A 16,611-nucleotide genomic window follows, 5' to 3' on the forward strand; every position below is an offset into this window, starting at 1 on the left:
GACGCGCAGGCCCAGCGGCCCTGGCCCACGGGCCCAGCCGCTCCGCGGCATGTGGGATCCTCCCAGACCGGGGCGCGAACCCGGTCCCCCTGCATGGGCAGGCGGACGCGCAACCACTGCGCCACCAGGGAAGCCCTGAATTGGCTTTTAAAGTTTGTGCTTTTTGCGTGTTCTTTCCAGCACTGACCGTTTGTCCTCCGGTTATGATCCATTTGTTTGGCGAATATATTTGGTGGGCCCATTTTAGCTGAGAGCAGAGTATGCTAAGCTGTTTCTGATTTTCTGAAATCTTGGTTGCCTTTGGAAATGAACATGTAAGACTTGCCGTTTCCACCCATTTAGCTGTTTTCACTTTGAACACCATTCCATTATTTGAGTATTGAACAATCTGGCACTTTATAATTGTTTTAAACCATGAGTATGTATTGTTTTAAAGTTACTGCTCGTTTTAAACATACTTTTTCCTAAATGTCAGCCATGGAAAGCTGATGAAACTTGCTTTAATTTATTTAGGCATGTAAGTTTTGGTCACACTTTTAAGCAGTGCTTGTTTCTTGTGCTCTAGGAAGGATTCGGGCATATCTTTTCTTTTGATCAGACATTCTGTGAGACAGTACCCAGATGTTACACATTTGAGTAGATAGTCTTGGCAACATATGCTTTATTGCACTGCCTTTAAAAAAAAACTTCATAATTTTAAAGAAATGTAAGAATCATAAAATATGCTTTCTAAATAATCTTTATAAGATTAAAATTTTTTTCTCTTTAAAATCAGAAACATGATGAAATTCGGCTGGAAAAAGTTAAATATTTGATCAGACCATATGAAATTGTTAATATTTGTCAGCTTTTGAGCCACAAAAGTGACACTTTTGGGGTCAATCTAATAGACTTCGGAATTAACCATTGGTAGCTGATAACCCTAAATGGTCAGTGCTGCCCATCACTCCAGTTCATTCTTGGTCACAGCTTTCACAAAGCGCCTGCATCTTAGATGTTACTTCAGTTCCAGCTGTTGCCTCTCACTTCCTAAGAAGGGCTTTCTGCCTCCCGGAGCTGTGGCTGCCCCATTCTTCAGCCGTGAAGAGAGCCTTTGTTTATTGGAAGTCTGTGGCCGGGCTCCAGCAAGTGCGAGGAGCCTGTGGTTGCCTGATGCTTCAGGTCTCCTTAGCATGAGCAGACACTCAACCCAGTAGAGTGCCTCTCCCTTCTGCCACTAGAATGAACCTAGACACTCATTTCTATCTTGAAAGGGTGTAACTTATCCCCGGTATATGTGCAAGAGCTCCAAACGCTCTTTATTAAAGTGTGTGCATCATAAAGAGGTGAGAGCTGTGATCCAGCTCCTGACTTGTAATAGTAGCCTCCTTGACCTCTGGAAAAGAAACAGAACAACTCAAGTACAGGTTTTGAGGTAGTGGTGGTTTTGCTTTGGCTTGAGAAACTTCACTTGTCAAAGGCTTATCTCATCTCCCTTCGCTGTGCTGTGAAGCAAATCATTGTCAAGATCCTTTTTGTAGTGAGTTACAGAGGGTTTTTTCTTTTCTCCGTTCTCAAAGAAGATACAAATAAATTTAAGCATGGTTCTTATTAAAAAGAAATGTGAAAATGTTTCCCACTTTATTCTGCTGCCTTACATGGTCAAGTACTCTGGAACACTTAGATTTGCATCCAGTGGTGGATTTAGAGAATGTCCTGTGTATTTGAAGGCATAGTTGGATGGCAGTGCCCTCTTGTGGGAAAAGAGCACATTGCTTATTTCATGCTTGCTTAAATCTTAGCAAGAATTTTAAAATTTCTCTGAAAACTCTGTGTGTACGAGTTTATGTTGCAGAAAATACTTTTTCCACTAGAACCTGTTATTGGTGTTTACTTCTAATCTCTTCCATGATTTCAAAGTAAAAAAAGCAGGGAGGGTGGTGGAGGTGGTCAGGTGTGAAGTAGTTCCTGGGGGGAGAAATTGTCTGGTAAGAGTTAGAAAATGGTTTTTTTTTGAGCAGCTAACGGCAGATATTTTTAAAGAAATTAGCATAAACAGCTCCAAATCAAGTTTTTAAAGTCTATTCCTTATAAAAGCCCTTTTCAGCAGTGTAAAGCCCTCAAGGAGAGGTTCTCTAGACTGAGTGGGAGTAAACATCCCTTAGGGTACTTGAGTCTTATCAAGTGATGAAGTGTAAATCACATCACATTTTTTGCAGTAAAGTTTCGTGGTGCCTGGGTGTCCACAGAGCAGCATCTGAGTCCCGGCTCTGCTCAGCCACCGTGAACTTAGGCAAGGAACTTCACTTCCTCACCCCCAGTGGCAATGTTAGTAACTTTGTTCCAAGTTTGTGAGGGTGAACTAGGAGAAAGTGTGTGCCTGGAACATAAGTAAGTTTTCCTAAAATGGTAGCAAGAATGATGCTGCTTATCAGATTTTGCTCTTGCTGTAAAAAGAAAAAAAAAAAGTTAAAATTTTTTCTGCAATTATTTCCCATTTAGTGTTTGTTAAATTGGTGCTAATGGAATTAATGGGGTCCTGGGATTTAGATTCAGCTGTGCCTGAAGCCCAAATAATGAACCAAAATGGACATTTTACTGGAGAGGGCTCACCCTGTGAATTTTCAAAAGGACATTCCCATTTTAGTTTAAGGAATTTGATGTAATATGTTCTGTGATCTACTGTCATTTAAGGAAATAAATGCATTTATGTTAAGCAGAACTTTCCTAAACATATTGTTTATGTCTTAGGCATACGCGGTTTAATTTTAAAATATATATTTAGCAATCATCTTTAATAAAACTGACTTGTTGGTATGTTGAAACTTATTTCATTGGTTTTAAGAGTTTAAAATGTCTTCATTTTTAAATGCTATACTATATAAACATATAATAATAAATATAATGTAACAGTAACAAATATATTGTATATTTGTGTATGAAACACAGGCTTATCCAAACCAGTAGCCTGCTGACCCCTGAGAGAGGAGGGCTGGGGAGTACCCTCCAGCCCTGGGCTGTCCTGGAACCCAGCCTCTGGAGTCCAACTATTTAGTTTCCCTGCCAGGTTGTAGGAGATGGAGTCTGTCACATCAGGCTTTTGGTTGTAACTTCTTTTCGTAACTGAAATTCTGAGTTTTTTTCTCTTTCTCTATCAATTTGCAACCTTCCAAAGGCTTTGGGGGTCTGCCTTCATAAACATGACAGTGTTGGCAGGCTCTGGCTGTGATTTGGACAAGATGAGAAGGAATGGAGGAGGCGATTACTCTCTAGCTGTGCTCTAGCCCAGCAGTGCCCTAGGCTGTGGCCACCTTTCAGCACAGAGCTCTGTTTGACAGCGTCTGTCCCCCTCCCCAGTCCGCCAAGCTCGCCCACCCCAGGTCTCTGTGCAGCATCTCTATGAGATTGAAAAGATTACAAGAAAGTGTTCTGTTTGGGTGTGTAGGTTTGACTGCATTTCTCAGTTCACAGGGCAGTTGTTTAAAAATTCAGCTTTAAGGATTCATTGGTGGAAAGCCAGTAAGGATTAATGAGAGTGTTGAATTAGAGAATATTTTTTAATGCAGTTTTGTTCCTCTGAGGTACATTCAGTAACAGAAACTAGGCCAACAAGTTATTGACAATTAGTGGTCCTTTGGGAATCTGCTTTAATGAATAGATAAGAATGATTTGTAATTAGCATAATAATTATATGCAAATGAATGCTTCTGAATTGCTCTAAAACACTTCTGAACTGTTTAAACAGCCCTCCTGAGATCTTGTTACTCTATTAATTTGTGTAGCAAATCTTTTTTTCATAGATCATGCAAAGATAAACTTCAGTCTACCCCCTGTCCGAATTATTATGAATTCCAAGGTGGTAGGACCTGAATTAATGACATTTACTTATACTACATTAATGGTACTCTATGGGAACCTGAAAGGGTGAGGAGTCACTGGGGAGATGTGATTAAAAATAGGAAAGAAAACTGCTTATTTGAAAATAACTGTTGGAATGAGTTTCTTAAACAAGTTAGTAAATGTTTTCTCTTTACACCTCTGTTACTTGCAAATTTAATGCAAACTTTTTTTTTTTTTTTTTTTTTTTTAAATGGGCTTCCCTTTTAGAGTCTGGCTTGAGTTTTCTCAGCTCCAGTTAGCTATGCACTGGGTCAATGGTGATAGGATCTGGGAACTCCTTTTTTCTAAGTGCCACAGTACTGGAAAATACAGGGCAGTGCTAATAAATGATGTTGGTTGTTTATCTACATATTTAATTCAGCTCTTTCCCCCATCCTGGTCTTTACTTTTAGGATGTGATTAGAAGAAATGAGCTTTGCTGAGTTGAGCAGCAATACCTGTGCATTTTAAACTTAATGATTATCTTTGAGCTATTTGAATAGACACCTAATTAATCATCTTGTGCTAAAGGAAGGCATTTTACAGCAGGCTGCAGGATCCTAATATCTCTCTCAAGTTTTTGTTTACCCTGTAGAATTGTTTCTCTTTGGGGAGAGCAGGTGTCAAGGAGTTGCTAATGCATGTGGATTGGGCACTCTTCCTTTCCTTAGTTTACTGTAACCTCACCTGTGGTAACCCAGGCTATGGTTCTTTAAGCAGTTTCTGGTATCTGGAGCTCATCTCGATTTTTCCACAAGCTGTTAAGAAGCTCTTACCAGCCTACCCCCATCACCTGCTCACTCCCCCATTTATAATCATGAGTTCAGTCTGGCTCGAGGACATTGGGTTGGCTCAGCACAGATTTTTTACTTGCATTTTGGGGCACAGCCACTATGCTAAAAGATTCATAAAACTAATATTCTTTGTCTTCAAAATGAATCTGGTTTCTGTTGAGAGTTTCTATTGAGAACTGTAGTGAGTAACAGATGTACACCCAAGAGGTAGCACAACTTTTGTATTCCAGTGACAGAAAACAGTTATTTATAAGAATTTAATTAATGTATTCTGTGGCTCTAGCATGGAGGCTCAGTAATCCATTTATTTACCATATTTTATTTTATCTGTTCTCCAAAGGGTGTCTTGGCTTGCCTTTTTTACTTAAATAAGAGTTTTCAATTAAATAGAGCTGTATTAACACTTATCTGAATCTACCTTATGCTGATACCATTGTGTTTTTCTGTTGTTCAGGCACTAGCATTGGTGGAGCAAGCAGTGTCTGGGGACATTACACCTAACTTGATAATGATGGTTTTACTAAACCCTTCCTTATCCTGGCCAGGCCTCTGGGCATTATACAGACAATTAAAATTTGATCATAAAAATTTTTAAACACAGTGCACCTTAGCAATAAGATTTTTCTACTTTTAAACATGATTTTAAAACTCATTTTAAAAATACATTTCCTTGGCCTAGTGAATTTGCTTTCTTTTTTTTTCCCAAGGATTACAGAAAGTGCATAGCAAATTCAGCCTTCAGAATACCCAGGAGCTGAAGACTCAAGTAGGCTACAGCTGTCTTCACCCACAGTATTCTAAAAGAACTAATGAGATGAGAAGTCTGCAGCTGGTGGCAAGCACAATAAACCATGAGCCAAGGGCTTCTCTTCATCAGAGCCTCCCCTTTCCCCACGGGATCCCAAAGGAGACAGAATACTAACAAAGCCAGCAGGCTGTCTCATTCCACACTATTGCTCATTTGCAGCTATAATTGGTAGCGGAGGTTGCATTCTGTATGCTGAAACTGTCATACATGAAGAAATATATTTGTTCATTGTGATACGGATATAAATTGGCCGGTTTTCATATACAGAAAGACCAAACTAGCTACCCAACAATAAAATTGTAGCAAAAACGATACTGTTCAAAAAATTAAATGTTTGTTATAGAGATACAAAACTGAGGTTGTTAAAACCACACCTGCTTCCTGCTTTTTAATATCTTGCTACTTAATTCAACTGATTAAACATTTACGTAATCAAACTAACATTAAAAAGCACAAAAAAATTCCTAGGTTTTGACAAGATGCATTATCCTCATCTGTCAAGGTTAAGGTGCTATTGTTAATAATTGGGTTTTGTTGCATTTTCAGTATATCCTTAATGTTTGCTGCTCTGTATTCGAGAGAAAAAAGCAGAGAGGGAAGACTTAGCTTTGGAGATATACGTATATATGTGTATGTGTGATATTTTATATGCACACACTCATGCCTTATAGGAAAATCCACTTTGGTATCTCTGGTGCTGCTGCTTCTTGGTGTTTTTGAAATGTGTTTTGCTTATCTGGCTTTTGTGGACATCCTTCTGCTGTCCTCCTGTGTGCTGGACTAGAATGAGCCCAGGACAGAGGGTAAGAAGGCTTGTGTTCAAGTCTTCAGGTAGGTGAGCCATGCCACCTTCTTGTTGGACTGTGGTTTCCTTATTTGTGCATTGAAGCGACTTGGGTGGTCTTCAAGGTGCAGTTCACCTCTATAATTTTGTGAATCCATAATTCAGAAAAGTTATCCAGTGAACAGCACTAATAATGAAGGCTCGGAAATAAACTTTCAGGATCAGTATATTAGGTCCAGAGTGGAGAACTTTTAAAGTGTTATTCCATGTTCTTCAGTTAATTAATCTATGTCAGATAGGTGTTGAAAATCCCTTAAGGTGTCACCCTGGTATGGAGCTGGGTGGGGTTAGGAAGGAGAAAGGAGTGTTGTCCAAAAGTCCATCTAATCCAACCACTTACATTTTCACATTCACTGCTGCTGTAATCATGCTTAGACCCACCTCCTGGGGTGAGTCACCCCTTAATTAGTTTACCTCTACATGAAAATAATTTATGCTGATACAATTTTTAGACCAAGCTCGCTTTTCTTAAATGAGTTCTGCCTTGGTTTATGTACTACCCTTATTGTATACTGTCAGCCCTACTGATACTTGTGTATACTTTGTTTTGTGGATTTTGTTTTTTCTTTCTCTTGGAGCTGGTGAGTTTAGCATCCTCAGAGATAGTTCTACAGTCTCTATTTCGTCAGATTTGTCTTCCAGTTGTGGCATGTTTTATTGGCTTAGTGTTTTCCTTCTTAACGGTACATAAAATAATGGAGCATCCTGTAACTGGCAGCCTCTTAGATTCAGGAAATGTGGTGTTTACTATTCAACTCATGCCAGGCTCCATAATATCTTCAATTTTGTGAAAAACAAAAACTTGAGCATCATGCCCACAGTAAGGTCACATCCTAGTTAGTAAAAAAGAAAAAAGGAAGTATTTTTCCTTCAAATGGGATGAACTGTTAAATGTTAAACACTGGTCAGACCTCTGGGCATTATACAGATAATTAAAATTTTATCATAAAAAATTTTAACACAGTGTTCTTTAGCAGTAAGATTTTTCTACCTTTAAACATGATGTTAAAACTCATTTTAAAAATACATTTCCTTGGCTGGTGTCGGTTGGTTTCAATTCTTTCTATAATTCTCCTCTCCATTCTCTGTTGGCAGTCAACATGCAGTCCCTGGGGTTTCGATTACCTATTCTTTGTCTCTCTTGCTTTGCTCCCAGCTAGACTGATTTTCTAGGAGCCAGCACCAGGTGTTGGCTCTCCTTGTGTCCTTAGATCCCTTAGACTACCTCTCAGCTTAGCATCCTGTGCACTGCATGGTGCATATGTAATGCACCTTTTCTGTGATGGCTGTTCAATAAATAGACCTTGAGTCGAGGGAGATGATGTCAAAAGTGATTATTTGATATAATGTTAAATATTTTCAGTTTTGGAAGAAACCGAGCTTATCTCTGGGTTTCCAAGCCTCTGACCTGGAAGAAAATGTGTTATGGGGTTACAAGCATTTGTTAGTAGGACAGCTGATTTCTCACTGTGAATCCAGGTCTTGAGACCACCTGTCCAGTTGATTCTTTTCTCAGTCAGCAGTGAAGCTGTTAATTTTTAGGGTGCGGTTCTAAATTGGAATTTAAGCATTCATGTTAGCTGACAGTAATTGAACTTTCTGCTGTTGTGCCCAGACACACCAACTAACTCCAGTTATCTGACTCCTTGCAGTTGGCTCATCCCAGTTTGTCATTCCTGGACAGTGCTGACTGACCTCGTGCCTGTAGCTGCGCCATGTTGTGTATTTTAGCAGTAAGGCCCAGCATGGCCAGCCAAGTTTGCCTGTGTAATCGTCTTAACCCTCTGGGGAGCCTTTTCGTAGCTTCTTAGAAGATAGCGGTTAGGAGTTCAAGGTCACACATTTGCCCAGTTATCTTTCTTTAAAGTTTTGTTGTCTACCCGAACCTCACTTTTCTCCTTCCTCACATAATTTATTTATAACTTTCCCTTTAGGAATTATTAACATGTCATATGCATTTACTGAATAACTGTTGAGTCTTGATTGGCTGCTTCTCAGCATGTTTTCTTTGATTTTGAAAGTTTGTATTATGCTTTGGCATGTGTTCAGTGCTTGCACTGCCCCTATCTCTAAAACAGTGATTTTTTTTCATATTGACTTGTCTGGGCATTTTTCTCAAAGTATGTGGTCCCTACGTAAATGCTGTGAAGGACCCCTGGTTGAAAAATTCTGCTCAAGAAGAAAGGGGCTCTCCTTTTGTAGTATTTTCAACTGACCTCTGTTCACTGTTACTGTTACAACTCATTTCTTTTTTTAAATCTGGATGTTAGCTCTTCAAAAGTAGTTTTTTATTTCTGTCTGTAGATTGTGTGTAATGACAAAAGAACTTTTGTAAAGCAGATAGGATTAAAAAGGTTTACTCCTTTCATGTTTTCCATTCTATCAGAAAGAGGATATTAAGGGAAACAATTTACACACCAAAACCTCCTATAAAGCCTAGATTTAGGGCTGTTCCCTATGGCATGATATAACTGAGTCCCATATGGAGTCGTAAAGCCCTAGCTCACCTCACTTGGCAGTGCAGGGCTGACATGAGTGTAGTCCTTAAGGTTTGCCTGTGTACCCATGGCTCTCCACGAAGAAGGCTTTGGAGTGGCTGGCCTCCTAACTGAGGCATCCACCACAGACCCAGCCGTGGCAGAGCTCAAGGGGACGCCACAGCGTCCGTGGTTCTGATCGGTGTTCCCAGTCGTGGTGGTTGCTCTCCAGCAGGCGTTAGAGCCCAGTGTCTTCGTCTGTGGGTGCTGTGAAAACTGGTATGGGTCGGCTTTAGTTCTTGAGTGTGATCATATGTATATCAAAATGCTGAAACCGTTGAAAAGTTTTGGAAGATTTCTTAGAGATAGCTATCCAGCAACCAGTCATGGTGGACTGTTAGTCAGGACTTTTATAACTTTTTATTATGTAGTTGTTTTGCTACAAGGTAAAAGCTTAAAACAAAGAGAACCAAACTGAGAACTTAATATCGTATAGAAACATTTTCCTGCGTTTATGCAAAGCACAGTAAGCCCCGTCAGTTTCTGTCATGTGTTTAGTAGCTGCAAAGGGCTGTTCTGGCAAGGTTAAAGAATTTTCTCTGGTTTTCTTCTCTGCTTCTGACTTTGTTTTGCTTTGCAGGACTACAAAGCTGATGAAGACCCAGCGTTATTCCAGTCAGTCAAAACCAAGAGAGGCCCTTTGGGACCCAACTGGAAGGTACTGGATGCTGACCTTTCTGACAGGCAGAGTCTTGGCAACAGAACACTTGACAGGTCCTGAGTCTGGAAGAGCTGGTGACGTTTAAGTGAAAAACAGAAATGGCACAAAAATAGTTTTATTTGCGATAAGGACTCACAGCCAGTTGCAGTTGGCCAGCAAGTCTGTGCTGCATTAACAAACAGAACAGAGCCAGGCTGTCACTTTCAGCATAATGCTATTCTGATAACTCTTAAAAGAGACAAGTGATTTCGTCTTTGGGGATTGTAACGTTCTCTTTTGAGACTTGAAGCAGTACAAAAATCCATGTTAAATGAAGGTTGATAGTTTAAATTTAGTCTTAGTAAAAACTGAACAAGTTCCCCTTCCCTGGTCTCATGTTCCTGGCCTTTTAATAGTTATATTTCGGAAAGCAGGGCACCAGAGAACAATTTTGATGGCAAGTAGTTGTTTTCTAATAAAAAGCACATCCTTACTTTATTCATGGAAGTAAGAAAAGCAATGTTAAGGTAATAATTTAAATTGCTATAGAAATATAATGGATTTTAAAGACATCCGCTAAACTAAATGACAGCCCCTTAGAGAAGGCTTAATGTGTTGATGGCAAGTTATTACAGCTAATTTGACAGGAGAAGAGGAGCATAAAAACCTAAACATGCCCAGAGCAGATTTTCCGCCAACAGGGTTTTACTTGGTAACCAATCTGTTTATGCTGAAGCCAGTCACAGGTCATCGATAAATGATGTCTAGGTGCTAGTTGTTGCTTGCAGATAGGGGATTACTGTAACAGCCCCACAAGAAGAACCCAGTGAGTGGTTCTCCATGGGTGTTGGACTATTTTGGACAGTCTTGCACATCAATTAAAATGAAGAATGAGTCTGACTTTCTTCTATAAGAAATGATTCATAATTATCTTCACATTTGTTCTCTGGATAGTGTTTGGTTCAAGATTCTCTCAGTTTAATGGCCATGACTAGAGACTTGTAATACCCAGAAAGTGATATATGTCACTTAAAAAAAAAATTAAAGAACAAGTTCAGTATGCATGTTCTAAATTTACTCTCATGGATTAAAAAAAAAAATTCCCCACCCCTTTCAAGATTTCTCACTGTGAACTTTAGAACTCACCCTGAGTCAAAGGAGAAGCCTTTCTCTGAGATTTAACACTGGCCTTAAAAGAGAGTGCTGTGCTAGAGCAGACAGGTGTCTGCTTCTAAGGTTGCCATATCTTCTCAAAGGCCTTCTGGCCCCAATAAGTACCAGCTCTTTAGCTGATGATACTTTTCAGGGAATAGAGGGTCACGAAGTTGAGACTTGGAGGTGGATTAAATATTGAATTTTCTTCAAATTTTCAGTTTTTCAGGTATAAACTTGAAAAGGTGATGCTATATTATGTGGTGGGCTATTGTGTCTGGGTGCACATCTTTCCTGTAGGACCTCCTAACCAGTTTTATAACAGGCAGCAAGGGTAGTTTGACACTATGACTTTTACCTGATTTCCAACCTTTAGGAACTTGGAATATGATTTTTACTGCTTTTTTATTTATGATTTTTACCTTGTTAACTAACATTGCTTTGTCTTTTATTATCCATTAATGGTTACTTAAAATTCTAGAATAGGTTTCATTTTTAGAAATTGTGAAATTTTGCATTTTTTCAGGTTGCAGTATAGCAAATTATTGCCCCATTTTCTGTGTGTGTGTGTGTGTGTGTGTGTGTGTGTGTGTGTGTGTGTTGAGGGGGTTAAACAATAGCTTATTTCTCAGGGAGAGTGCTGGCTGGTAGTGATACCATTCTACCTATTTGCCTGTCAGTTGTTGACTTGAGCCAAAAGATGGTAGGTGCAGCTACTCTCATAAGTTGGGTTACTGTTTAACTGAATTTCAGTGAGTTACTGTGATCTCAGAAATAACTCAGGTAGTCAAGAGTAAGTCAGAAGAGAAGTTTTTCTCTGAGATTTAACACTGGCCTTAAAAGTATCGCTTACTGCTGAGATAGAAACTAAAGAGTAAGAAGGATTGACTAGCTGATGATACAACATACAGAAAAACAGGAACCTGTGGACTGACTTGCTCTTATCAGCATCTCCTGCAGCTGTTCAGCAGGCCCTATTTGCCTGGCACCAAAGGGAGCACCAGGGAAGGATAATAGTTGAAGGTTTCTATACTTCTGAAATATGAGAATAGGGAAGAAATACATGGTACTTAAGGCAAAAAGGAAGAAGAAGCCCTGTTCTGGACCCACTCACCCAGGATCGTATAGAAGAATGCCCCAGTCTGAGTGCTGCCTGGTGGTTCCTCTGCCGCTCCAGAGGCCCTCCATGCCCCTCAGCGGAGACTCACCTTACCAGCACACATTCCAAAGGGTAGTCACAGCTAAGTGCACACCCCGTGATCGCTTTGAAACTTTCCTTTACTTATCCCACAGTGATATTTTCCTTCTGAATCACTGCAGTATTTACTGCTTGTCTGCACCAGACTGGATGAGGGAAAAGAAGCTTTGTTTTGGTGCCAGGCATTATACAAGGTTGTATTTAATCTTCACAACCTTCCTGTGGGGTAAATACAGCTGCTTCACTTTATAGATTAGAAACTTGGCCAGAGAAACATGGATAATAGTTACAGGAGAAACGTCTGCCATTTCTGTAGCACCTGATTCAGTGCTAGTCACAGAGATGTGTAAGGCATGGAGACATAGCAGATTCTGGCTCTTAATCCAGAGACCCCGGCTCACCAATCTGCACCATTTTGCCCTCCTGCATCATGGCAGTTGTGTGGCTCTCTTATTCATGGTATTTTCCAGAATCTGATACTTCTCTTAATACCTGTCATACGTTTCCAGTGGTCAGGGAATCTGTTAGGTGACAGTGGCACTAAGCGAGATCCATTAAAAACCCATCGTGAATCTATCACAAGTTGTGACTTAATAACTTAACCCTAACTCTACCCTAACTCTGAACCTCGGTTTCCACACCTCTAAAATGGGAATGATATTAGTAACTGCCTCAGAAGGTTTGTGTGAGGACTAAATAATGAATGTTATAATCCCAGCAGAGAGGAAGTGCACAATAAATGGTACCTTTTATCATTGTTGTCATGCTTTTGTCTTTGGAAATAAAGATAAAAATAAAAATAAAAAATAAAAATCCTGTCATCTCCTGGGGTTAATGAGGTCAGTGAATATGCTACCCTATTTACGACACAGTTATTCCTTTTCTTTGTCTGGTGTCCAGAGTTCCCTTGGTTCTGGTGTCTGGGGATTGTTGAACATGTCCTGGTTCACCTGTCCTTACCCCTCGTGGTTATGAGTGCTTAATGAGTGCTTGACTCGGGTCAGCCATAAAGCAGAGGCCACACAGTTTAGAGAGCCTTTGCTAGCAGGGGATCACGGGATTGCCAGGGAATAGATTTTCATATTACCTGTATATGTTAGGAGTACAGACTTTTTTTTAGTTTATGGTATGATACATATGTTTTTTATTTTTTTAAAACTACAAACCCAGAGGTGCAGACCTTAGTTGTATACGTATTCATTTTCCCTCTAAAAAAAGAATTTTTAAAATCTGAGCACGTGAATTATATTTTGTTATTTAGGGTTCAACACTTAAGTGACTGCATAGTAATAGGAGAGTGATTTATGACCTATAAAGATTTTTGCTTCAAGGCAAAATTGTGCATTTCTCATGGATGTAAATGTCTTCTGTGTAGCACCACACATGCATGTGTGTGTGTGTATGTGTGCACGTGTCCATGTTTTGGTTCATTTTATGTTTCGGGGGTTGTGATGTTGGTATGACTACCAATACCAATGGTTTACCCATTTGCATGTGGATTCCTTTAGCTCCAGTTTGCCTTCTCTGATGAGGTGAGGAGTTGTCATTTTAACCAACTGAAACAACACTTTTGAAGATTATGGCAAGGTCTCATTTTTTTCTTCATTTAATCCAGATGCCTCATGAAGACTTCAGCCTCTATGTCTACATATATATGATAGTTAATAATTAGGCCTATAAAGGTCTTTGTAAGAGGCTTTGCCAAAGCATCTGCAGAGCCCTTACAGTGCTTGACATGTTTCAGAAGACTCAATGGTGTCTGAACATTGGGGTATTAGGGGATCAGGTCGAGTAAAGAAGTTGATGCAGAAATTGTGGTGGCTTTTGTATTAACTTCTTATATATCTTTATATAAATATTCTCTTTCTAATCATAAAGACACGTGCAGTTTGTCTTGTATGTCAGTTAATTCAATTCTATGCAAAAGCTCCGGCAGTTGGAGCTTGGCCTTGCAGAGCAGTTTGTTGTACAGTTCACCTGCGCGGTCACGCTTTAGATTCCTCTTGTACTTACCGCGGAGGCCGTTCTGCATTCTCCAAGCCGGTGGAGGGCAGCCATCTCTGGGTTATGGGGATGCTGATTTGTTTCCTGCTGTGCTGCCAAGACTCCTTTCTCTTCTCCCCCCAACACCTGTGAAAAGAAGGCAGTTTTGGTTGTCTGTGGCCTAAAGTAAAGATACCACAAGGTTCTGTTGGCTGGGGATGGGAAGAATGGAAGTAGGGGATGAGGGAGAATTTCAAACCCCTCTGTGGAAATCTCTTTGAGGTAGAGACCGGCAGGAAAGCAGCCCAGATCATCCATCCTCATCCTTTAGAGGCTAATGAGCACTGTCTCTTACTGAGCCGCCCCAGGAGGAAGGCTGAGGGCACTCTCCTGTGTCTTCATCTAGACCTGGCTCTGAGTCCAGGAGGGATGTGAAGGCATTTTAAACGTGCTCCCTCCCTGTAGTCTCACATTTGAAACCCCATAGTGGGTGGTATAAAGAGGCTTAATAATTAGTTTCTAGTTGACCACACTGTGGCTTATGTATACTAAAGCAGACCTTAGAACATGGCTCATTTTTTTTGAGTACTTGGTTTGGCAACTAGGTTTTTGTTTTTTTTTTGTTTTTTTTTGTTTTTTTTAATGCGGTATGCAGACCTCTTACTGCTGTGGCTTCTCCCGTTGCGAAGCACAGGCTCCGGACGCGCAGGCCCAGCGGCCATGGCTCACGGGCCCAGCCGCTCCGCGGCATGTGGGATCCTCCCGGACCGGGGCACGAACCCGCGTCCCCTGCATTGGCAGGCGGACTCTCAACCACTGCGCCACCAGGGAAGCCTGGCAACTAGGTTTTTAATTCAGTATAAAAAATAGGCATTTTGCTCTTAGTATGTATCAATTATGCAACTCCTAAGAGGACACCAAAAAAGCCGTTCTGTGTCTTCCAGAAGCTAAGTGCCCCAGGAGCGGTACATGATTCGTTCTAGCTTTATCTCAGGTACCGAATGCCTCTGTTCTCGGGCAGAGCCGAAGGACTAGGTGTGGACGGATAGGATGTCTCACTCAGGTTCAAGGAGTGATTTGACAGGATGGGCCTCTTGCGGAGTGTCTTCCTGACACTGTCAGGGCCATAAAGTTTTCTTCATGAGTTTCACTTGAAGCGTGAATTTGTGATTTCAGTTGTACTTGGTGTCACTCCTGGAGTAATTGGACACAGGCATGAAGCACATGCTTAGTAAAGTTCTGATTAGTAAAATGGGTGTGAGCTACAAAAATACTAAGTTTGGAGGCATGGAAAATGTGACTGATCATTCCCTCACAGGCAGTAAGCTTTACTGTCTATTTTTGTGAAATTAGTTTAACCTACGATTAATCTTTTGAACTTTATCCCACATTTACTTCTTCCATTTAACAGTTAGCATTTGCCCAACCAGTTAGGAATCTCCTGCCCTGAACCCTTCCGAGTCCTTTGCTGATGACCTGCTCATGGAACTTGGTGTGTTCTGCGTCAGGGTGGCGGTTCACGGGTTCATATTCCTTTCCTTCCCCCACCTCCTCGTCCCCACGTCACTCTCCTAACTCTCAGCCGTAGGGTCTGTGTCCGGCTCACTTGATATGTGTAGTGCTGAGCGTGGGGTTTGCTCATAGTAGATACTTACAGATACTTAGTAAGTATTTGCTGAATTCAAGTTAACTATCTTAAACCAAATAAAAATCAGTGTTGGACTTGCCATGTACTTACAGAGAATATAATGTCCAGTGTTGGTCTGTCCAAATGGCTACCAAAATCTAAACCAAATTGAGGGAATGGCTGTGAATTGTACATCAGGCTTTGCTTGAAATTTCAGGACGCGTACTCCACATACATTCTGTAATCTTGTGTTGATATTTACTGATGGGTGCACTGGCAACAGCCCCAGCGGTGCATTTATTTTTAACTTTCTTAGTGAAGTCTGGGTTGGAAACTTAACATTACGAAACCAGCAGCTGAAATTGAGCGTTCAGATTGCCTAAAATTGAAAAATTGAAATACGAAGGGAGCATGAGCCTTATAAAAACTGCTGTGTCCTTGCAAAATATTAACGCTGGTTCGATGTAGCTTATACCTATTCTGTCTTTATCCCAACACATTTTAAATAGGAAAAAGTGTTATGTGCAGTTGACATGTAGGATGAAGCTGTGAGAGGACATTTTTAGGAAATGAGTTTGCAGAATGCCTTTGGGTGGTTTTTTTCCCCCTCTTTTGCATTTGTATGTATTTGTTTGTCACAGATATGAGGAACTAGTTCTTGTGGAGAGCATGGGCTGATTGCTCACCATTCCAATTAAACACCCTGCGTTTTGTTTAGTTATGTTGTGTGGCTTCAGTATACATTACTCTCCCTTAGGCCTCATCCACATACCTCAGAGTAACCTAATATGTGTCGTTAAATTAAAAACATGATTTGAGCTTAGGGGTTTCATTTATAGTTAGAAAAGTGAAATGTAAGGAATTCAGTGAATACACAAACTATTTAAATACAATTTTGGAAACATTTCACAGCGAGCTAGTATTACAGCTGAAATTTAAATCGTGTAGAGATGGGTGATCATTTTGGGTTCTTCTGTTAGCCCATGACTTTATTTTTTATACAACTCCTGATTCTTATCTTTTGGTGACCAACCATTCTTTACCTTTTTTTTTTTTTTTTTTTTTTTTGTGGTATGCGGGCCTCCCTCTGTTGTGGCCTCTCCCGTTGCGGAGCACAGGCTCCGGACGCGCAGGCTCAGCGGCCATGGCTCACGGGCCCAGCCGCTCCGC

General features: G+C 40.5%; 1 protein-coding gene across 1 annotated transcript in view; it reads left to right on the top strand.

Moving 5' to 3' along the window:
* Positions 1–16,611, top strand: part of PITPNB (phosphatidylinositol transfer protein beta) — a 60,576-nt gene that overhangs the window by 30,925 nt on the left and 13,040 nt on the right. Inside the window, exon 8 of the mRNA XM_024120514.3 lies at positions 9,422–9,499. Within this exon, the coding sequence (XP_023976282.1) occupies positions 9,422–9,499 (78 nt within the window). The remainder of the gene's footprint in view (positions 1–9,421; positions 9,500–16,611) is intronic.

The sequence above is a fragment of the Physeter macrocephalus genome, chromosome 19, assembly GCF_002837175.3.
Source record: "Physeter macrocephalus isolate SW-GA chromosome 19, ASM283717v5, whole genome shotgun sequence".
Taxonomy (NCBI): Eukaryota; Metazoa; Chordata; class Mammalia; order Artiodactyla; family Physeteridae; genus Physeter; species Physeter macrocephalus.